This window comes from Pieris brassicae, chromosome 4, assembly GCF_905147105.1.
Source record: "Pieris brassicae chromosome 4, ilPieBrab1.1, whole genome shotgun sequence".
Classification (NCBI taxonomy): Eukaryota; Metazoa; Arthropoda; class Insecta; order Lepidoptera; family Pieridae; genus Pieris; species Pieris brassicae.
This window is the reverse complement of record NC_059668.1, coordinates 19240202-19265080: the sequence shown is the minus strand read 5'-3', so window position 1 is coordinate 19265080 and position 24879 is coordinate 19240202. Positions and strand designations below refer to the sequence as shown.

At 32.8% G+C, this 24879-nt stretch overlaps 2 protein-coding genes across 4 annotated transcripts; both read right to left on the bottom strand.

Moving 5' to 3' along the window:
- Positions 1 to 25: 25 nt before the first annotated feature.
- LOC123708956 lies at positions 26 to 14293 on the bottom strand. Of its 3 annotated transcripts, none has more exons than XM_045659996.1 (6): positions 14101 to 14293; positions 13533 to 13639; positions 4987 to 5137; positions 4255 to 4446; positions 2827 to 3027; positions 26 to 204 (listed from the first exon to the last, which is right to left on the bottom strand). In XM_045659996.1, exons 1-6 carry the CDS (start codon positions 14149 to 14151, stop codon positions 148 to 150), a joined length of 759 nt encoding a protein of 252 aa, XP_045515952.1. In that variant the 5' UTR covers positions 14152 to 14293; the 3' UTR covers positions 26 to 147. The 3 variants fall into 3 exon arrangements, with proteins under 3 accessions (XP_045515952.1, XP_045515954.1, XP_045515953.1); XM_045659998.1 differs by lacking the exon at positions 14101 to 14293 and adding an exon at positions 13967 to 14080; XM_045659997.1 differs by lacking the exons at positions 13533 to 13639; positions 14101 to 14293 and adding an exon at positions 11969 to 12118.
- A 766-nt stretch (positions 14294 to 15059) lies between these two features.
- On the bottom strand, positions 15060 to 24642 carry LOC123708542 (sodium- and chloride-dependent glycine transporter 2-like). The gene is made up of 12 exons (XM_045659307.1): positions 24519 to 24642; positions 23973 to 24104; positions 23604 to 23758; positions 23038 to 23102; positions 22508 to 22640; positions 21834 to 21968; positions 20351 to 20454; positions 19883 to 20120; positions 18772 to 18900; positions 16904 to 17104; positions 15655 to 15783; positions 15060 to 15407 (listed from the first exon to the last, which is right to left on the bottom strand). The coding sequence occupies exons 1-12, from the start codon at positions 24640 to 24642 to the stop codon at positions 15273 to 15275; spliced, it is 1680 nt and encodes a 559-aa protein (XP_045515263.1). The 3' UTR covers positions 15060 to 15272.
- Between the last annotated feature and the right edge of the window lie 237 nt (positions 24643 to 24879).

Sequence of the window (24879 nt, the reverse complement as noted above, 5' to 3'; positions counted from 1 at the left end):
GGAATTAATAAAAGTCAATGAAGGATACAAAATTTATTTTGAAAATTCTTATAAAATAATTCTGTTTGATAAATAAAAATCCATGAAATGAATGTCTAAAAACTTATGTACTCACAACATTTACACTTAAAACACGTTTTTATATATTCAAACCCGTTTTGTTCCAATTATTTTATCAGCCAAGGCGTAAAGTTCTTCGACAGTCTGAAAATAAAATATTTGGTTAAAAAGAAGAAGGTTCGTTGAGCGTGAAGTAGCATTACTGCTGCTTCTGACACACACTAAACGGAAACATCCAAGAAAAAACAAAATGGGACATGGAATACATCTTTTGTCAAAAACTATGAAAACTTCGACAAGTGTGCGTTAAAGTGCATATGGTTATTTTTTTATTTTATTTGCTGTGTGAAATCCTTCCTCGTGTACAATTTTAATCTTATCATTTTGAACACTAAATGAGATTAAAGTAAATATCCTACCAAAGGCATTGTGCTTATGCAGCCATATTTTGATTTATGATCAAAACAAAGTTACTTACTAAATAATTATTTGATGTCACTGGTATAATGGATTTATCTCTTAAACATATATTTGCATTAAATTTGTATTGTAGGTGTGTGGATACTTTACCCAAGTCCTGATTTAGGAATCTATTGCTAAAAATAACATTATTATTCAAGCCGCAGAAGCAGGCGGAAAGTGTAACAGTTTTTTCTCCAACTTTAATTCTGTTCCCTTTGGAGTGGAGACTTTTGGCCGTGTGGCTATAGTGCGCAGACGCTAATTAAAGTTTTTAGTTGGCTCCTGGTATACAGGTGACCCCAGGGCTTCTGCTTTCCTGACGTTCCGTCGTCCTTGTTGTTCGGTTTAGGAACCGTATATATATTCATATATTAGATAACATAAATGATGTAGTACATATCTCATATTCTATGAAAAATTCACACACACGTATTGCGATAAACAAAATGGATTTCTTTATTAAGTCGTAAAAATATCACTCAAGTATTTTTTTTTATGGCATAATTGGCAATTGTACCAGATAGATTGGATATTACAACAGAGTAAAAAAGAAAGTGACACGTATGCAAGTTTGGTTACTATGTTAATATTGTTATTATTTTAAAACAAAATTCTATAAAGTCTATAAGCTACCTCTTTAGACTGCATTGCAGCTATCTCGTAAAGAGACGAAAACACAGGAATTGATTATTATTTTAATATTCATTAAAATCACATTCCTTACAATGCCCTTATTCTATATACTATTTGTTTAGAGAACGCGTAACATATCAAAAAGTAATTAGCCTTGATAACAGTTCTAGTTAAAACTGGTGTAGGCAAGTTATAGTTCTCATTAAGTTTTTTGTGGTCGGTATGCAGATACAAAAATGTTTGAGAGATAATTTAATTAACTAATTACGTTGTTCAAGATCGCAAGTGTTTTGATGATAAATTAATACGCAGAGTTCTCTAGACGTTTACGAATCTGAAAGTGTCAGAAATGTCAGATCGGACACGCGTGTTAAAACTGGATAAGCGTAACCTGTAGAAAGTTCAATATCAAATTATCTTCGTGCATGTCATCCACGAGTTAGTCATATTATATCGGACACTTGGGCCATAGGATATTGAAGCGAAGAGGCACTTAAGGGTCAAAATGAGCTGGGCGTGGACGAGATAAAACCGGTTTGACACGAGCCCTCTGATGGATTTTATATCAACAAAACTGTTCCGTTTACTATTATCAATCGAATTTATAAACACAACGATGTCGCTTGCAGTACTTTTGTCACTTAGACCAGATAATTCTAAAATAAATATCAACCGAGATCTGCTGCAGGGTTTTTAGAAATTTACAAATAAAAATACATTATTTGAGACTTCCAAGGTCTACTAAATTCTGTGTTTCATTCCATGAGGTTTGAAGCAGATTCGTCGTCTGTTTGATTTGAATTTTTCTTTAGATAAATATATGACCAGCCTTCTGTGCCGAACACATCCGTAGACTATAGGGTGTTCCGGTTGCTTCAACAAGATGATTTCTTCAAGAATCATGTTCTTCACCGAATGGGTAGACGAAAGAAAATTCTACCGGTGAATCAAGAATTGAAACACCGTACATTGTGATGAGAGGGAGATTAGCACCTTATAAAACCAAGAAGGCTAAAAAAGGGTCAAAAGGTCCATTATTAGATGGCTGTGCTGGGCTGACTGTGGAACACTAAGACAATCCTCAAATCAGATTGCTGAGATATTGTTCTATCAATAGATTTAATAGCAAAGCTATAAAACATGTTTACAGACTGTTCAGTTTTGGCATTCACTAAGAACGGCTCTAGACAGTTATAATGGCTCTCGGGTTGTTACAACATTATTGCGTTGCAGAAATAGGTTTGTACCGAAATAACTTTAAGGTCTCGGATATGTACTATTCACGAAGTTATATAGTTATGAATGAGACTTTTGTAAAAGTACACTTTTGTTCAAATGCTTTGTGCTCTGTGTTTTCTTATATTTCATAAGTAGCGCGCTAAACGAAATTGCGGAATTTTCTCATTCCCCTAAAAATGTGACCTTATTACGGCATAAGGTTATGGATTTACAGGTAATGTCACCTTACCCTTATACTTACCCTATTTAATTTAATATACAATGTACATAGTTTTTAAATAAGTTTAGGTCATTGTTCTATGTTAAATTGTGTTATATCCCAAAAGTTCCAAGCTGCGTTGCAAATATTAGTTTTGTATAATTTGTGTGCGCTTAAAAAAATTAAAAAATTAATTTAATAATAAGTAATGATTATATATCAAAAATACTTACAGTTAATGTTTTCAGGTTCTTCACATCATTGGTTTCGTATTTGAGAAGTGCAAACTGTTCGTCAGTGAACCGGACGCCTTTTTCGATGTCGACCTGCTTCAGTTCTTCCAGTTCAGCTCGACATTTTGCCAATAACTGTTCTGCACTTAGCTGTTCACCCTCTTCCTCGATTACCTCGGGTTCAGCTTCTTCTTCGAGTGCCTAGGATTGTGTGTTAAGTTTATTTAAAGCAAGGCCAACTTAGTCACCGGTAAGCTTTAAGGCCTAAAATTACTGCGTTCGAACGGTGGTCTCGTTGTTTTTTTTATAATGATTGAAGCTTAATAGTTAAAGTTAGGGAATAAACATCTTTAAATCACATAACTTTTTCAGCGAGTCTCACAAGAGTCAGTTAGTCCCCAAGTACCCGATAAAAGTTTTTAATTTTGATCAACTAAATCAAAAGTTTTAAATTATCAATTGAACGCGCTGTTATTTTAGGACTGGTGGTTGGTAAGGTTAGTTCAATGTTTACTGCTTAACTTGTTAATAAATTCTTAACTTTGACCCCTTCCTAAAATATACTTAAATAAAGCTAAAAGTTACATGCCTTATCTTAAAGTACTCAATGGAAAACAATAATATTTATATGTTAAAGTAACCTTGTTTTATCAATAAACACGTGTAATTATGAATTAAGTGCATCTATTTGAAGTTTGTTATCAAAATTTTGTAAATTACCTGTTTTATATATTGATGTATACTCGTAGATTATTGAAAATATTAATGTTAACATTAATGAATTATCACACCGAGTAACAATATTCAAATATACATATTAGTTATATTGCTCCAGAATACGCTATCTCGCTCTTAAAACTTAATTACTAACATTAATGAAAATATTAATATATTTTACAAAAGTTTTCCTACTTACCATAAATTTGTATATTATGCTCTTAACGAAGTTTAAGTTTCTATTTATTTTAGGTTCTTTTTGCCTCCTACTCGTGTTTTTTTTATTTATTGCTAATTTAATCTTTAAAATTTCAGTTTTCATGTCAATGTAATAGGAGACAAACGGGCAGGCATGAATAGATACCACTGCCTATGGACACTCACAATGCCAGAAGGCTCGCAAGTGCGCTACCAGCATCTAAAGCCGGTACGCTCTTTTCTTGAAGGACCATAAGTCGAATTGGTTCGTAAATACTTCAGTGGGCAGCTGGTTCCACATAGGTGGTGCGCGACAAAAACTGCCCTAAGAAACTCTGTTGTGGAACAATGGACGTCGAGGTACAGATGGTATTTTGTATTCTGCCTTGATGTCTGATAATGGAACTCAGCTGCAGGTATTAGTCCGAACAACTCTGAACCCTCTCTGTAGTAATTTTAAGCATAGATATTGTTTTAGGAATAATAAATAAATAAAATAAATTCAATATTTACTTGATCTAATTTCTGTGACGATTTCAGCTTCCTATAATACGCATCAGCTCGTTTCTTTGACGCTTTCGCAACTTCTCTATTCACCATTCTCCAGAAGACAAAAACTGGATGATTGAATAATTCCGGTGGGCATTCTTTCAATGGTGTCTTTCCGACTAATATAAGGCGCTTGAGTCTTTCCATTTCATCGAGCTAAAAAAAAGTACATTTAAATTTCTAATTGCAGCAAGATTTATGTATAGACTCGGGAAGAAAACTAATGGTAAGAATAATCATAACGCTTCATTGAACTCAAATGTATGGAGGTAATCGTCGTAATAAATAGTAGTAGCTATTTGTTCCATTTAGACAGCCATCACCTGGTATGTAGTTTTTCCTAATATTATTAAAAAATGCTTGAATTGCTTTGTAAAATTACTGTTCTCTGGTATATGTACATACTGAATGATGGATATCTGCTTCAGTAATCGTTTTTGTTTAGGTAATGCTTTCAATTTCTTAGTTTCTTTGAAGTTTGAATTTAAACAAGAGATGTTCAAAATTCATTTTTGACATGACTCATAAAATGTTTATGTAGACTGATAGTCCTACTCAAAGTAATAAATATGCTATCCGATTTAATTGCCGATTTGTTCATAAGTCGTTATGACGTGATTATTATTCGTTTTAGCATATGTCGATTGCTGTTGATTGAACAGTGAAAATCTAGTTATCGAAATTAATCTAACTTACGACTCTGCTGGATATCCTCTTATTGAGGTTCTCTTCATTGACAGCTCGTATCCTCTCCTCCAGTTCGTTCATGTAGTTCTTGTCCGTCAGCCTCACCAGGTTTGAACCCATGTGTTTCTCCAGGCGGGCACGGACGTGCGGATGCGCGAAGCTGAACAAAAGATATTATTCAAAACGACTTTTGGAGTTGATAGTGAGAATTATTCACAAAATTTACAACGGATTTTCTTTTCCACAACACAAAAACATAAGACAACAAAACCCAATACACTTTGTGCAGTGATACGAACACAGCACACAAAAATTACTCACCGCAGAAGTTCTGCCTGATTTTGGGCACTCGTTTTGAATAGAAATTTCCAAGTACACTGCCAAGCGCCTCGCTTCCTCGCCGTAAAGTTTTAGTACTTTTGACGGCGTGTCATAGTTGAGACCTTTGCCGTGCCTACACGATAGCCCTGGCACGGTATGGCACGAATCTAGCTGATGTATCGCATACAATTTCACCTCTAAGGTAGCGTTTATACAATCGCTTTTCATTGATTGAGTTATGTCGTTACAATTTTACGATCGTTTACAGGAAATAATATTTAATGGTGTTCCATCAACGGACACGTAATTCATTTGAAAACTTGCAAAATTGAAATCGGCAGTATACTTATATTCTACAGGCACATTGAATTTCGATTCTACTGAATATAAATCAATACATTCATATGTAACCTTCTAGAAATGTGTTCAGTGTCGTTATTAAAGGTTATAAACAGACAAAGGGTAATCTCTAACGAATCGAAATATTCTCTTTTTAAAATAAAGTACTACAAAATTTACTAAAATATTCCTACAACGAAAACTCCTGGGATGTTATAAAATTTTATTTTAAACTACTAAAATTTTGAATTATTCTAAAATAAATTATCCTTAATGATGTCCCGTAAGAAACGAATATTGATTGACTTATTTTCACGGGGATATAGGAAAACTCAAAATCTTCTTCTCTCTCTTCGTTCTTTCATAAGCTAGGCCTTTAATTTTCGACCACTTCAACCCAATGCCTCGAAATATCGATAAAAACAATAAATTAATAAATATTGTATATGATTTACGCGACCACTAAATGTTTAAATATCCCTTGAAGAAGAATATTATTAGTAGTTTCTCCAAACCAGGTGTAGTTTTCGAAAAGTCGTGTTAAGTAAATAATTCACGATTATATCTGTTAAAGTTTATATAAACAGGTTTATTTTGAATTGTATTGAGACCAAAGCTTTACCTTTCGTGACAATACCTATTGAGAAAATCATACATGGCTCAGATTTTGTTGAGTTTGATGAATAAATTTCACATTGTCTCGAGTCTGTATATAGAGAGAGTCTCAGACAGAAATAGTTTGAATAGATTAAATTCAATACTGCTTTAATTAAATATTCTGGTACTTAGCAAATAATGTTTATTTTATGAATCATTTAACAGATTAGAACATTTTTTTTATACAAAACTTTGTCATCTAGAAAATTACCTTTATAATTTCAAAATTTCATAGAAATAAACTCCTTTGCAAAATAATGTACTTATAATGCGTGATGTGCATTCTGACATTTTTTAAATTAATTTTTTGATGAATTCTTTAGAGCAGATGAGATGTAAACTGCCAAACAACAAGCGATCGACAATAAAGTCAATTTTTTTTAAACTTTTTTGATTTAATAAAGTTACAAATGTAAAACCTAATAACGAGTGGCAGTGGTGTGTCTGTGTCATCTTGGCAAAATCACGATGTTTGATTATACAAACTATGTTAAACAGTTAACGTTATTTTACAAAAGGTTTTAGTAATATGACCATATTTCTATATATATGTATATTAGCTTTCACGTAAATCAAATCAAATAAGAGAGTAAAATATTGCAATAACGCAAAATGTATAACATTATTCGACACTTATGAAATACCTATATAAATATGATAATCACAGAAACAAATTTTACGATTTTTTTATCTTAGTAGTTCTACGTAAATAACTTAATAATAAAAAATATTTATACAGTCACGGATTTTAGATAATGTCACGTGCACAGACGTTTTTAAGTCTCTATCACACTTGTGTCAACAACTTTTATCATCAAAAACTGTATAAACGCGTTTGAATAACAATTACGTATAAAATATTTGTTGTTGGCTACGAATATTGAGAAAACTAAATCGAACTTTCATACAAAAACTCCGTGCTCGTTATTGCTGTTAAAAGTGACAGAATACCTACGAAAGTTTTTGAATTGTCCGAATGAAATATATGTATAAAATTAAACAAGCCTTGGAAATTATATACAGATGACGTCATTACACCTCGTTACGTGTTTAACGATAGAGTAAATTATAATACAATGTGCGTCTATAAGAAATTTTATAAAATGTACTTTTTAGAAATTAAATTTTTGAGTTCAGTGTTTCTTTTTATAGAAAATCTGTTTTAAGTTAAGGAGAAATTAAATTAAAGGAAACAGAATTCATAAAAGTTTTTTAATTATATTTTATCGGTTTTAACGTAAGTATTTATATCTTGTCCATTTAAGGGCAATGATAATAAACTTCATCATCAATGGTTATACAGCCCCTTAACCTCCTCAAGTACACTTCGCCATCGCAATCTATCCAGTGCTTCCCGGTTCCCATTGCAAACTCCTATTGTTTCGAGGTCCTTCACAACTCCATCCCACTAACGCAGCCTCGGTCTACCGTGTTTTCCCTCGCCACCGGGTGGTGAGTTCAGTAAGGACCTTGGGGTTCTGTCGTTCGCTATTCGGTGCACATGTCCCAGCCACTTGAGCCTGTTGTACTTTATGAATGGGACGATGTTGGCGTCGTCTATGTATGTATGGATGTTATAAAGTTCTTCATTGTAGCGAATTCGCCAAACACCGTCGTTGCAAACAGGACCAAAGAAAGAAGAGAACTTACTATAAGACACTTTTACATATACAAAATTTGTTATTTGTATTGATTTTTATAAAATAAAATTGATGTATTTTGTTAGGTCACGGTTAGGTTACAGATCGTGGTGCTTGACGACTGCATAGTAAACCGACCTGATTACTAATTATCTATATGTAGTCTATTTATATTTTTCTGAATGAAAATCTATCTATATGAGATGGGTTTTCATCGACGAAACTTCACTCGGGTCATGAGTAATAAATAGTACATTTTATGGGCTATTACGTCATCGTTTTATGAATTAGATCCGAGAAAAGAGCGGAACTATTCCGATACTGCCAACTATGCGGTTTCATATTTACATTTCATATTTTAGTTGCTACTCATTTGAGTTATAGCTTCCCAGCTAATAATATAAAGCGAAAGTAGCTTTTTGAAATCACACTAAGCCGCTGAGTATTCGTAAGAATTGTATCTTAAATAACGATATTAAAGCGTCGCTGTGTTAACACGGAATATATATTTAAGGAATCAAATGACGTCTAAAAACTGGTGTCACTTCTATGAACTACGTAACTTACTACTTAATAAGAATAAAACAAAATATATTAGATTACCAACTACTAGCGTACGGTACATTGAAAGTTAAGGACACTGAACTAAACTTTGTTGACAAAACTGTATTCCTAGGCATAATAATAGATAGTAAACTCCAGTGGGGCCCACACATAGAAACTCTTTCGAGGAGGCTGAGCGCTGCAGCATATGCAGTAAAGAGAATCCGACAGTTTACTTATCAGGACCCGGCTAAAACTGTATATCATAGCTACTTTCATAGCGTAACTTGTATGTCATAAGATATTCTACTATGGTAAGATATTCTGCTGCAGAGATTCAATCTATATTTGTGCTGCAGAAGAGGGCTATTCAGGGCAAATGTAGTGTTTCCCCAATGGAGTCAGTACGGAATAAGTTAAAGGAATTACATCTTATAACACTTTCTGGTCCCTATATTCTTGAAGCCTTGTTGTATGTACAACAAAAACGTATTTAAAATGATTGAAAATATCATGTGGGTTTCAGAGGACCTATTTATACATTCACGCCTTCCCAAAGAGGTAGGCAGATACCACCAAACTGCACTTACTACGACTTGCTACTTTCATGACCTTCACCATGCATTTACGTTGGTAATGGGAACTTCAAACTTGTCCCTTCTCTAGTACCCCTGGATGTGGTCCAGGTTCAACAGCCATGCCTTGCATATACTAATTGTAAGAAGCTTCTCATTCATCCATTTACATCTTAACTCACTCGTACCCACGGCATTGTTTTAAATTTATATATTTATTTTTCTATTTATTCTAGAGCAAGATAACATTACCCTGTATTAAAGGTATTTTAAGAGATATGAATTTTCCTCATCTGTAACGGTTCGAATTGCCGATATTGTTGAAAGCATAATTCATAATTTTGAATAATAAATGTGTTTATTTAAGAAATTTATTGTGTAAGCAAACTATACCCGCTTAATATTGTTTATCTAATAAATAATAAATGTTTAAACCTTAACACGGTATCGAATACAATTGGTATCGAATACAAAAGGTATGTGTATGTATCTAATAACAATAATATTTTGAGATTGACAAGACACCAAGAAAATAATATTAACACATTTTTTACATTTAATACACACGCTGTTCAACTATTCTTTGTGTCAAAAGTTAACTTGTGTGAATATTGCAGAAACATAAACGTAAAATGGAAACTCAGGATTTTTCCAAATATAAGTGTAACATCTTGATACATGGTTGGTCCTTGGTACATGGTTTTGTGTTATTTTGGTACATGGCTTAATGATACTATATTAATAAATACTAATATAGCAATTTTTACCTAGGTTTTAACTCTACTATTCCTAAGATGTATTAGTTTGCTGATATATTTTCTTGCTTTTTAAATCATATACAGTGTAAACTCTTTATAACGAATTTCAAGGGACCGATAATTTTTTTCGTTATATAGAGGAAAGGGGAAAAATACCAAATTTAACCAATTACAATGATTTCTAATTTTATTACTATCAATAGGTAAATTATTCGAAACACATATATTCTGTTAACTTTGCGTGACGTGTTTTGCTATGCCAATATTTGTATTAATTTTTTTGAGTATTTTGTGCTGGGCTGGCCTGTGTGTTATAAAGAGTGAATTAATGTATGGGTTTTGTGTTAAACCAAACAACGAATTATTACGTTATAAAGACTTTACACTGTAGTTACAGATTTTAAGTATTCTGTAAGTAATAGATATTAAATATACAGCATGATTTTTCTAGATGTAAGATTTTATTGTATGTATTGTACCATTGGAAGTCCCATTTTTATCAATAAAAAAATAAACAGAATATTGTCACAACGTTTCGCATTTAAAATGGTAACAAGTGGACTCTTAAAAATTGCAATTTCCTATCAATATACTTATCGGATGTTTGGTGTATAGGGTGATAAGGTCAGATTTTTATTTTTGTTACAATATTGCAGTCTTTAAATATTTTTTATTGCCTGATATTATTGCATCATAACGAATACGCTTTGTAAACAATGACTAACCTTAAAAAGAAAATCAGTCTTATGATGTTCATCAAAAGTTAATTATTTGTTTTAGTAATTAAGTAAAATAGTATATTAAAAATGAAATTACCTATTATGAATAAAAAAAGGAAGGACACATCATGTACACGAGTTTCATTTTGTTCTGGCTCTTCCCAACCTTTCAAAATGGCTAGCTATGTGCTACTTAAATAAATGTATATCTGAATTTAATAAAGTTTATATCTCAGCTTAATAAAGTTTATATCTCCATTTAATGAAGTTTATAAATCAATTTAATAAATTTTATATATCAATTTAATAAAGTTTATATATCAATTTAATAAAGTTTATAAATCAGTTTAATAAAGTTTATATCTCAATTTAATAAAGTTTATATCCCAATTTAGTAAAGTTTATATATATTATAACTGTGCATAAATCATGATGCACAGATAAAAGATGGACTTTAATGACTACTAAGATATGGAAAAGACCAACGGGAAGGAAAAAGGGCATCCTAAAAAAAGTGGATAGACGATATAGAAGCGTTAGCAGGATGTGAATGGAGAAAGAAAGCAATTGATAGAGAAATTTGTATAAAGCTGGAGGAGGCCTTTACGCGTGAAGGGGTTCCGATTAAATGTCCTGAAGGAAGTTATGATATCGAGTAACAAGAAAGTTGTATGTAAGATAAAAATTACCCATTTGCACAAATTCGAATTAAACGGGATTTATTATATATAAGTCGAAATGGTGTAATAAATCACAGTAGTGCATGTTTATGTCTGGTGTTTGTTGGTCTTGACGTACTTCTTTGCTGCCTTATCTTCTTAAATGCAACGTTCAGAGCTAACCCGAAACAATTTTCGTTTCGGCAGAAAATATATCCTGGACAGCGAGCGCGTTATTAACTTAAAATACCCTTAACCACATTTTTTTTTCTTTGCATATATGTCAAACTAGGTTGGTAGATGAATAATTTCACTATATTCCAGTTAATTTGATAGCAAACAATTCTGCAAATAATCATGATAGTATATTAGCAGAGATAACTAGTATCTCTGTAAATAAACGGAAGTTGTATGACGCAAAGTGCTATCAACTATCATTTTTATATGAACCAGAACAAAGCATTTTAAGATAAATCACTCATGAGATCAGACATTTCATCATGATTTACGATCCTTTTAGTAGTTGCAAAAACAATACCTGAGTTACGTGTTGCTTTGATAAAAACGTAAACAACGCCAAAGTAATATTAACAAGACAAAGCTTTTAATAGAGTTTATATCTTCACTACACTGACTTTTTGGTGTAAGACAATCTTATTTTGAATCTTGTAGGTAATAAATTAAGATAGAAATTGAATAAATGTAAATTGACGTTGCAATGACGATGACGTTAGAAATGATAGTGGGCAAATAAAAAAAAACGATAGGGGAAAAATGCACCTGAGAACTGAAGCAACCCTGGCCGGAGGATCGACATGTGTGACATCTTCAATTTCCCCAGTTGATCTTCTTCTGTCACGACCGGCGAGCAACTCTATCATAGTCCAGAAACCATCAGATGCATTGGACGACGCCCGTTGCATCGTGAGCTATTCTGCACCTTACCCCAGTCGCGGCTTAAGGTGCAATGACTGCTTTTATCGTCGCCAAGTGCCAAACAACCCACCCAGCCCCGTGTGTCTGACACCACACACGCGAACATTAATCTCGCACCCTCACGTTTCCGTATGAAACCAAAGTTTATCGACACGTGTTTGAATAGCGTTTTAATTAAATTTGCGCGATATTGATAGACGTTTAATTCAAATATTTGATGAGGTGTCGAGCTATCAGGTGATGGAGCTAACCGCGATCAACCTTCGCAAGTGTTTACAATTTGCGAGAATGAATGCGAGCTTTATTCGTTTTACTATGTAATCGTAGGAAGTGGTATAACCTAGCTAATTTGACAATGCTGGTACTCTGGGTGACCCGGATGGCGCCAACGTCGCGACCCGGGTCAGCTAGATTCTTTTATTTTCACGAAAACGGTAACAATTTCAAAATGAAATTTGAGATACTTGTTTTTATCATGGAATAACTTGGCATAGAGTAATAAAATTGCTAACCTAAAGCCTGATCCTTAAAGGTGATTTATTTTTTGAAATTTCTTTATCGGCATTGGAAAAAAAATTACCGTCACATTTTTGGGTTACGCGTCATATCTTTCTGGTACGTGTCACATTTATCTGTTACGTGCCATCTTTTTCTTGTCCCTACCACGGTCGATTCGAAGAGATTCGAAGCCATTAATAACAAAAATATATAATAACAATGATAGTAATAAATCTATTACAATTAATGAAATTCTGTAATAATCTTACTTGTAATAAGGTAAAATGAAATAATTGTATTATTTGTATTCATGTCTATGTTAATAAAAGCCTTTTGTTAAACTTTTTCTAATTTTACTTTTATTTAACCAATTTTTGTAAAGTATACGCAAACATAGTAGATCATTTTTTGAATAAAGTCATAACGAAGTTTCACATCTTACGTAGTACACGCAAACATTTTTTTTAAATGGTGCACCTAAATGGATGCAGCGACATTAGCATGAATAACAAACTATAGTTTGTCGTTTTTATGATTTTGGTTAGTTTTGAATTTACATTTCACATTTCTATATTAATTTGGGTTTTATTGAAAAACAGACGAAACACGTGATGAACGTGAAACCTATATTTAGGATGTGATCAAGGAAGACGCACGGTTTTGGTATCTGTTATTGTGACGCTCCAAATTGATAAAATAGTCAAGGGTCGTCTCGCAAGATAAAACAAAAAGCGTGGTGACGTTATATTATAATTATGTTCAATTTACATAGTAGTTACCAGCGAACTTAGGTCATTTAAAACAATTTTATTTAAATAATGCTAAAGTGTGTAAAACATATTTCTTAAAAGTTTACTTTTTGATCACTATATCTTCTATATATGTAAATTCATTTAGAATCAGCACTTACGCATATTGAATGATTTTCGCCTGCCACCATCGAGGTAGATTAGGAAGTTGGAACCTCTTCATCTTCCTCCTGCCAGCCTCACCTTCCACCTCATCTTCGCCCTCCACCTTGCATTGAGTTTAATTTTCCATGAATTCTCTCTAAACTACATTTACGTAACAATTTATTCTAGTCTTAGCCAATTTAAGCCTACATTTTTTCATGCAGTTAAGATGAGTCCAAGAACGTTGACTAGCAGCTAGTTAACTTAAACCGAAGCTATTTATTGTAAGCATTAAATAGGTAATATTTTGTTTTGTGACCAAAATATAGTCATAATTATATAAAAAATCGTGTGAATTAATAAATGAAACTTTGCCGTCTAACGTATGAAAGTAGGCTAGTCTACACAAGAATTCCTAACCGTATATAATAAGGAACCTATCACCAATTACCTAACATGGAGGCGGTCAGTTCACTGACTTCAGTCAAGAAATCATCTTGTAATATTTTAAGGAAAAAATCTTTTTGATCTCTACGTGTATGTGATGATTAAACTTCATAATGAATGATGTAATTTGTATTTCACCTGTATTTTGACCCTTTTATCTTTTTCATCGCTTTTATTTTCGTTCGACATTTTTTATTGTTTAAAAAGTTTTTGATTATTTAAACTGAAATTTTGTTTACGCTAAATTTTGTATTCAAATCAACATTACACAGGAATTTTGTTTGTGGCCCAAATAATTTGTAATTAAATCTCTGAGGCTTCTAAATTTTTGATAACATATTGTCAAAGACTTGAAATCAATTGACAAATGCCTCATATACTCGTATGTCTATTCTTATTCTGTGGTAACTCTATCCTGTAAATGGCCGCTATAGATACTTTATTTTCTTAGTTTCTAATAGTATTTTATTGTTTAATGACCTATTATGCAAATATTTTTATAAAACAGGGGGCAACGGGTGTTAAAGTGATACCACCCATGCGACGTAGTAGTGGAAGTGGGGTGGGGGAAAATTTAAATAACGTTCAGTTGTGGAATTTCGTATTCTGCCACGACGTCTGATGATGAAGCTCAGCTGCAGGTAATCCGAACAAATCATCTGAAAACTCTCCATCGTAAATGCGGCAACAAAAGAGCGTACCAATTCATAAAAGGCCGGCTACGCACTTGCAAGCCTTCTGGCAATGTTAGTGTCCATGGGCGGCGGTATTATTGAACATCAGGCGAACCTCTTTCCAGTTTGCCCCCTGTTATATTAAAAATTAAAACACTGTGGTAATATGTAACGTTAGTCTGCGGTATAATAGACTCGCGACAAAAACTTGTACTAATAAGATAGGCTAAGAAAAAATCACATTAAGGAGAAACGAAGTTCGCGGGGGAAGGTACTAATTTTATATTTCGACTGATGGTGTCTTTGAGTACGGCAAGATAGCTTACACTTAAAATAAAAAAAACACACACTTTTTAAATAATTTTATTAATGTTAAGTTTGAAAATATACAATAAAACTTTTAACGCAACAAATTGTAATTACTTTAAGCAACTACACAAAATAATACTAATAGAAAAATATCTATACCAAATTTGTTAACTTAAAGCGCACGGGAACAGATGGGAACAGAACATATCTTATCCAGCAGTTTAAAAAACGTAAAATTATTTCCTAAACATACAATGCTTTGTGTGATTGGTGATTCTGTTAGGTAAAATTTGTTGTAATTAATTAGAAAAATATATTTTACACAATTTAATTTTTTCTTTGAACACTATTGGATGTGGCTTCTAGAGGGAATGTCTGACGTTTTGCAGCCTCCCAACAGATCCGGATATCCGGCTCCGCAGGACCCCACAAATTATTCGGTTGACAACACGACCGAAGTCTCTGAAATATTTCGAATCAAAATTTTGCATCGTATATACAAATATACACACACTATAACGTCAATCGAAACTTTTATTACTCCAATTAAAACAATAGAAAAAAAAATCCAAAAGTAAAAAATTAAAAAAAAAATTTTTTTATCCATTACACACTAACAATGGCGTAAAAACAAAATTTTTTATCCAATAAGAAGCCACTGGCTACATACATTCTTTGTGAAAGATACGTGTATAAAAAAACCTAATACCTGTATAAAGGATCCTTTAGTTTTTAACAGAAGTCGGCCTGCGTGTATAGGAACGAAGACTACTGCGATCAGAGCGACGAACCACCCTGCTATACCTGATGCCTGGCTTAGAGAGTATGCAATCATTACCTATAAAGAAAGTTTTATTTTTGTTAGCACATTGTGGCCAACGAAACGAATTCTATATATATTTTTAAGTTATAATCAATATAACAATATATATATAAATGAATTGCTTTTCGTTTGTATTGCTAAAATACGACAATGGCTGGACCGAAACATAAATAATAAGTAAAGAAAAATAACATCGACTGAACTGTTTTAGATGGAAAATATTTTATGAATTTTGACTTTTTAGAAATAAATAAATTTCACTTAGCGGTCATAAGAAGCTTGGATCTTGAAGTAGGTAACCATTAAGAAACTCGACGCCTTTGAAATGTGGTGTTACCGAAGAATGCTGAGGATAAGCTGGGTCCGTAGAGTCACGAACGAAGAAGTTCTACGGGGCGCCAAACGATCCCGTGAACTCACTTTGACCATTAAAAAGAAGAAGATAAGTTACTTGGGACATGTGCTTCGACACGAACCGTACCGACTTCTTCGAGTCATCAGGATGGGCAAGGTCGCGGGGAACGTACTGGCAGAATGAAGAAATCGTGGCTCCGCCATATCAGAGAATGGACGGGAGTGGCCAGCGTAGAATAGCTGACGCGTTTGGCGAAGAATAAGAAGAAGTATGACAAGCTGACCGCCAACCTGCAGTAGTGGAGAGGCACTACAAGAAGAAGGTCATATATTTATAGATAGCCTTCGTGTTTCATAGCGGTATTGCGAGGCCCCATCTCTTTGGTCTATTTTATTTGGTGTTAAGTTTCGACACAAATGTATGTAGGTGATAAGTTTATCGGATCATCTAGTAAATAAATAAAAACAAATATAAATAATTTTTGATTTTGAAACAACGATGAGAACGTGACAAAGAAACGATTGTTTTCAAATCTTTCTTTCAATTTGAACATACTACAAATCCTCATGTGTATGAGACATTTAGGACGACAGTTGACGGTGAGATTCAGGTGATCGTGAACTATGACTTCCGTATGTCAAAAATACGTATTTGACGTACAGGAGTACTTAGCGAAGTCTTGTTTCTAAATAATTAGATCTATTTAATAAAACTTTACATGTATGAAAATATTAATTAATATACCTATAAAGAAATGTTTAAACTGAACACTTAACTTACCAATAAAAGCGTCGGAACAACGTATCGCCATAAAATCATCCATATTTTTTTCAAAGGTCGTCCCGTCATAAATTCCATATCTGCGGCCGTGTTTTTAGGTCCATACAAGTAGGCAACCGCTATTAGTTCCAAGAAACACACCAAAGGAACACTAACAATGGCTACATGGGCGTCTAGAAGATCAACGATATGCAATCCACCCTGAGAAAAAGGAATTTGGTATAAATCTAGAATGTTTCCCTATATTATTATAACCAGTAAAATATGACCAGTGATAGGTATTAAATGGCACTTTAGATGCAAAAATATGTACGAAGCTGTACTATTTATTTATTCTATATGAATAAAAAAAGTTGTAGATATTTTGTATTTTGTAAAGAATATAATTCAATAACTACGTATATTACAAGTTACAATGATTTGTTAAACCATTAGAATAATGCTCCCTGTGCAGCAGAAATTGTATTTAGTTACAAAATATTAAAAATACAATTCCTGTCGTGTGATGACATGACAGGCTGTTAGTTTATTATTGTAGGCCCAAAAACACAACTACTAAAAAGCAATAATGTTTCACTTGAATCAGATGTATTTATGCACCTAGCTTAATGGTACTGAGTAATAAATATCAAACCAAATAGTTAAAATAATTTAGTATGGAAAACTTGATCAACGTTTTGCGGACTTGGAACTAAAAGTAATATACGTTTATATTCGAATAGAATTCTTGTAGTGTATATACATTTATCTATTATACACAACATCCATAAATTAAGCCCCACATTAATAAAAACTAAATCGTTCCAGATGCAGTTGCAGTCTCATTGCATTATCTACAACCTGCCTCATTTCTATAGGAGACATATAATTTGACAGAAACAGACATAAGAACTTTAGGTAAATAAATGCACTTAGTTTAATTAATATTATGAATAGTTGAAGTTAGGTTAGGTTAATTTTTTAGAACAATTTCTATATTTTCAAGGTTCTCGGATTCTTGATAGAACAAAGTTTGTACTAAAAGAACTTTAACAATGATAAATTTCCAATGTAGCTTCTGAGACAAGTTACATTGAAAATTTAACATTGTTTGCGTTTACCTATAATATTTAATATTTTTTATCAGAGAACATAAGTGACATCCGATAAAGACCTACGGCAGGCCATGGACTTTGGACGCACTGTATTCAAATATGGATGCGTTTCCGGCACGATAAACAATTTCTGATATTATTACGTTAAATATGAAAATTATATTTGAATTACTGCTTTATGTATATTAAAAAAAATTAAAATCGAAAATTAGTTACTAGAATTTCGTAGAGGGTCTACGATTTATGTCCTAGAAGCTTAGTTGGCATTTTTCCAACTTCAAGATAAGCTTAGTCAAGGCTTTATTAAAGTTTATAGCATGTGTTATTATTGGTTTGTTAACCCCAAATAATTGTAGTACAAGGCTCACTGCATTACTCCAGTTAATAAAGTGATAGTTTACTAAATGGATTTTCTTACTTTATTAGTGGTGTCATGGCTAATGTATTACATTACGAATATTCTAAAAATTCATAGATTTAGCTATGAAGGAAATGATTATATGTAAGCAGTCATTATGGCGGCAATTCGTTGAAGAAATTTATAACAAGATATATTAATCAGCTGTAAATGTTACAAAACAGCTACATTAAGGTGAAATCAAATAAAAAATTGAATTAGATATACGTGACTCCAGTGGGTCATATAAATTGTGTGTCGTTTTGGAGTCACAATTACGCTGTTGTAATGTTAAGTGATAAACAAATAAAATAAATTATGGTAAATATTTGCGTTTATAATAGTCGAATATATATGAATTATATAATCAAACTTACCCTTGTAGTACAAATAATGGATAAACAGAATAAACAAACACACGTGACAAATGTTATTATCCTTTTCTTTGTTCTTAGCTGAGGAAACTCATCTAAAATACCAGAAATCACCGCTTCTATGGTGACGAACTGAAAAATAACAAAATTCTGCCTGAACGATACAATAACATTTTTAAGCAAATAATTTCCGAATTTTAATCTAACGATATTAAAATAATAGCGATTGGCCGAAATAACAAATAATAAACTAATTTATAAAGTTATTTATTTATTTTCAAGTAAACTATTATTATAATTTCATGTATTATGATTGGATTTAGTAAGTTTAAAATCTGTTATAAATCTGGCGGCCAGAAAGACTGTGCCTAGTTTGTTTCTACAATACTATTGTAAGCTATTTTTGATTACGTATACAATAAATATATACATATCCAAGTTTAACTATTATATTTTATACTGCAAGCTTTTATTCTACATATGATGATATGGAGTTCAGTTTCACATTAAAAATGAGTAACACAGTTCATGTCATGATATTAGGTTTCTTCGGTACAAATATTCGAGCGTGATTCATGAAACAATTTGCAAGGCGTGAACGCACGCAAGGATGATTGACACTCGCTTAAAATTTAATATATTTAATCGTTTCGAGGAATGCAATTTCTTTGTGTTCACAAAAGAGTGCCGTTTGAAACTTCAATACTATTGATATACATTATTTAAAACCACCATTTATTTAAAATAGTAAATCGAAATGTGAAATTTAATAGATAAACAAAAATATAAAAGATGTATATTTGTGAGTGGAGGAAGGATCGTGTTCTCCGACTCTCTCGACTCTAAAGGGAGATTGAAGGTGTCGCTTCAGAATAATAGGTTAGTGAAATATGAGTAATTTCAAATAAAATTATATTTATATCATAGGCTCTAAATAAAGAAAAGATTATTCGAGCTAGTACTTATCAAGACAGCCAGGTTTTGAGTGCGTTGAACATGTACCCGGAATAGGTTCCAAGACTTCCAGATTATATATATCGTTACTATATAAATTAATTGATTGACTGATCCTGCATATGACGTGGTATGAAAATAAGAAAATGCGCAGACTTACCATAGAATCGATTCCCAAAGAGAACAGCATTATAAAGAATATGATTGCCCAGAAGTTGGGCGCTGGCATCATTGCGACTGCTGCTGGATATGTCACGAAGGCCAAGCCTGGTCCAGCTGTAGCCACTTCTCCTATTGGCACACCAGCTCGCTCGGCAGCGAAACCCAGTACGGAAAACACTACAAAACCAGCCAGAATGCTGGTACCACAACACACCACCGGTATAATTATTGAGGACCTGAAATTTATAAAATTCATCCTGAAATTGGCTTTAAATCATAACAAATGTGAACGGCAGTTGAAAAGATTAACTTAAAAAACGAATTGTAGGAGACAGAGAATTTTGATTTTTCAAATTATTTAATTTTTCAATCGTAATAAGTGCCGAAACTTCTATATATAGGACATTCGAAAATTATTATTACTATTTTGTAAAAGTTTAAACATATTTTTTTTATTACTAATTACCGTAAATTGTCGTAATTAAATCTGTTGAAACTAGCCATGCTAACTAGTCCACCCCACCCAGGCCCCACTGAGAAGAAAACTTGGGTAGCAGCATCAACCCATACCTAAAACCACAAAGATTTCTCAATGCATTGATTGCACTTGAACTTGGTAATAATCGTGAAATAATAATTATTATTTCACTGGAAATTCAACCTTATCTCTAAGGATTTAAGGATCTTATACACAATGTGCGTTCTCTATTCAGTCATAGGCGAGTAATCGAATAATAAGGGTCTTAAAGAATTTTATGAGACCTTTATTGAATTATTGAGACCCATCCGTGTGTCGATGAACGAGTCTCTTAGAGCGATAAATACACAATACATATGTAGAAACAATACCCATATATCACTACCTCATGGGCTTAGTGCAGTGATTCCCACAGGGCAATTTGACTATTAAGGGGGTTATTCGAAAATTTATTAAAATTATTTGGAATTATTTTAGTTGCTCATTATAAGTTTTGAAAACATACTTGATGTGCCTTTCCTAAAACCTATCATTTAAGTTTCTTAAAGGAATAATACGATTCTCCAATTGAAACTAAAAGACAAGGTAAAAATCGATGTGATACGAAGCCGTACAAAAATAAAATAAATTGGAAATGGGCCGGTCACATCAGCCGCATTTGTGAATGCAGATGGGTCAAAAAGACCCTTTATTGGAATGGCCCAGTGGGTAAAAAAAAGAGAGGATGCCCACCAATACGAAGATGCCCACCAATGAAGACGAAATAAAAAGGTTAGCGAGAAAAACAGAAAATTGTCGCAAGGAATAGGGACAAGTAGAAGAATTTGGAGGAGGCCTTCACTCCGTCGGAGGTCGAGTACCACTGAAAAACATATATGACATGGACTTAGTGTAACTATAGTACTCGAATAAAGACTATTTTTATTTTATTTTATTTAAGTGAACAATTCAATTTTTAATATTAAAAATTATGTATGTAAGATATTATTAATTTATACATTTTTTACATATTTTTTTCTTCATTGCTTACACTGCTAAATTTTACTATTATTATTATTTGTTTCTACTGAGTATTCGATTCTTATTGGTTTTTTTTGCGACTAAGGCGCAAACTAGCTGCTGTGGTCTCTGGCAGAATGACTAGCGCTGTGGAACAACTCTGCTCCTCAGCATAATGCTGAGCCAGGGCCAATTACAACCACAGCATACACGTGTTTTACGTGTTTCTGTGTGAATGTGTTTTGTTAGTAATACATGTAAAGGTAGGGAAAGACTGATTTAGTTCATATTCGACTGATGTATTGTTACTTGAAAATCGCACTAATTGTTTAGTTAATAATCGTTACAGTCTTAGGGCAAAACAGATTTGCAAAATTACACAAGAACGACAAGATATCAAATAATTTATTATGAAAACTGTTTTGTATGACAATGTTTTCATTTCAAGTAAAATGCATCAAAATGTTATTACCTTCGGTTTACATAATTGACTCCAATCTGGCAATACGTAATATAATATACCCTGCCACGCCCCTGGCAATGTTGTTCCCCGCACTAATAAAGCAAGTAGGACGATATATGGAAACGATACGGTTATGTAAACAATCTGTAATGAAAAAACACATTGAATTGAGCGCCGTCAACAAACAAAACGTCTGTCTGAGTTCGTAAAAGCTAATAATAATAATACCTATATTGATGATTCTTATTATTTATTTAATATTTATGGCTTTAAAGACTAATTGGAATATATAAGATACCTAGAATTAGTAAACCTTAATTCTCTTGAAAATAATTTCTGTGCAAATTAGTATATTTTTAATAATGATACCTATACTAAATCATTGATAGATTCAATTTATAGATTTTATTAAAGATGTAAGTATTTATCATTTAGCATTTAGTCAAAGCGTTATGTCAGACACACATACATGTACGTAACTATTATTTGTATTATTCGTCCGTACTTAAAAATAAAATTCGCGCTAATCAAAACGAAGGAGAGGAAAGAAGGCTAATAATAATAATATGTTCAGTTAACGTTTTACTGAAGAAAATAGTCCTGTAAATCTCAAAAAGCTTTGATCTTTAATAAATTAAATCAATTAAATCTGTAAACATTTTGCTCACACAACACATGCCTACCTTTCCAACACTCTTCACGCCGTTACTAATGCTAAGGTAAACTAGTATCCAGGCGATTAGGTTGCACCAAAACACTGGCCACACGATTCCACCAATTTGGGTGATGTTTGGAGACATTTGTAGAAGTCGTATGCTGAATAGATTAAAAACTTTTTGGTGTATAAACTATTTGAATTTAGAATTTGCCAACAGACATTTGGACTAGGTTTTGTTTTGTGCCTGGCCTTAAATTAATAATGGAACAGATTTTTATATGTTATTCTATCTCAACGTTAAAATTAACGGTATTAGGGTAAAATTTAGAATCGAGACTGACTGTGAATCTGGGTTTAATCCAGATCATCCTTAGCATTAAGTAGTGCCTCTGAACCTTACTCATAAGTACCTAGTTTAGAAGTTGTTTCTACCTAAAGTTTGAAATGTGAAAAATTTACATCTTTCATTTAAATCCTCATAGGTCATTAAAAATTTGGTTGATTTTTGTACACGAACTTTTGGAGTTTAGCTAAAAATTAACAAAATTAACTTACTGAAAGAATTCATCTTCCGGTGTCTTAGCAGTTCCATTAAGTAACAAACTAGAATTACTAGTTATCTGAAACAAATACTATACGTTATCACATGACATTATATACACATATTTAGTTTACGATCAGTCTCCAAATTGAGATCAGATCTGTCTTTTATGTAATTCAAAGTAATATTTTTGATTAGTATTTGTATTAAGGGTATTTGTATTGGTGGCCCAAAGAACCAAGAGAGGGAACGGCTTCAAAGAAAGGTGATGACGTAAGGCTATTCAGATCTAGAAAGAATGGCTAGATTAACAGATGATTTTAAATCGCGGAATAGTTATTTTTTCCTGTAACCTAGCAAATCGGACACGGGAAAACATATTTCTGTATATTTGTTTATAGGAAAAAAGATTAAGTATATATAAATAAAATAAGCAAATAAGAATTGTGTTTTTTCAAGCCAATGGTATTTTGGACAATTATTTTAATTTCCTAAATAGAAAGAAAGGATTTACGACTAAATCTCTATCTATATCCGGCCATGATTCATGATATAAACTGCAAATTCTATTATTTATCACCTCGGCACATCTATCCGTGTTCCACGAATTCCCACACACTTGCCAAGGTAGTGGCGAGCTGAAGGAGTGATAAATGTACAGTATCGGGTATGCCATTAACACCGCGAAGTATATTACGGCTATCACATTCAAAACGACCATCGTGTATCCGGCCCCTGTTGACAAATTTTAATACAGGAAGACTTAAATAAATCAGCATGATTTGGGACGAATTTCCAAACAGGGGACTTTAATCTGGTATATCTTTGGGTCGATACTCTAACAACGGACGGTTATGATTTTAAAATGTTGCTGTACTTGAAACGAGAAATAGAATTTCATTCGGACTTAGTACAGTCATCTTTGCATTTTCTGTTGAATTTGACTTACCTTTGAACAATGGAGTGATGTTGAAGACCGAAATACATCCTGCACTTGCAAACTGGCCCAACGTCGTCTCCAAATAGACTAGAGGAATCGCACATATTGATAATGTCAAGAGATATGGAATTAAGAATGCGCCTGAAAAGTAAATGGAATGATTAAAAAACATAAGAATCCTTACATCAAGATAAATCCAGAAAATGATGCCCATGCGTCACGTACTACTAAAAACTATTATTACTATGTACTTTTGATCAAAATTACCCTTGACATCGTTTAATTCCAAAGAATATCATAGAAGATACCAAAGTTTTAAATACGCAAGAAACTAATGATCAAGTACCAGGCCTGTAATTATGATGATAATGTAAAGCCAGCCAGCACAAAAAAAATTACGTGTTCTAGAAGGAGACTGATATCTAACAAAAAGTTATTGTTTGAGCCTAACATTTGGAAAACGTACTTAGTATGATTCACTGATGTCCTTTCGACCGCGAATACTCATAGAATATTGTACTGTTTAAATATTAGAATACATAAGTTGATACTTACCCCCTCCATTCCGATAGCATAAATATGGAAATCGCCACAAATTACCAATACCTACGGCATATCCCAGACACGATAACAAATACTCGACCTGATTACTCCAACGCTCGTGTGGACCCCCTGCCATGACTGACACTACGATTATGACCCTACAGTTGACCACTGAATTGAGGAAGTGAATGCTTAGCGAAAACAATATGGGAAATTGTAAGAGCAATGTTTCCATTTGATTTGGATTTCCAAGCCATTTGATTTTGTACATTATCATGTACCGTTCCTGTGTCATCGGGGTGCTTTTAATAGTAAAGGATTGTTGTTTTACTCTATATTTGCCAATCGCGTACAACACTAGAATATAAGCGAA

Coding starts and splice junctions, on each gene's coding strand:
- LOC123708956 (XM_045659996.1), bottom strand. CDS start 14,151: ATGTCGAACGAAAATAAAAGCGATGAAAAAGATAAAAGGGTCAAAATA. Junction 5,138..13,532: donor GCGAAAATCATTCAATATGC/GTAAGTGCTGAT, acceptor TCTTTTGTTCAG/CTTCGCGCATCCGCACGTCC. Junction 205..2,826: donor AGAACCTGAAAACATTAACT/GTAAGTATTTTT, acceptor TTTTATTTTCAG/ACTGTCGAAGAACTTTACGC.
- LOC123708542 (XM_045659307.1), bottom strand. CDS start 24,642: ATGGCAGGGGGTCCACACGAGCGTTGGAGTAATCAGGTCGAGTATTTG. Junction 24,105..24,518: donor ATGCTATCGGAATGGAGGGG/GTAAGTATCAAC, acceptor TTTACTTTTCAG/GCGCATTCTTAATTCCATAT. Junction 15,784..16,903: donor TTGTTCCGACGCTTTTATTG/GTAAGTTAAGTG, acceptor CTTTCTTTATAG/GTAATGATTGCATACTCTCT.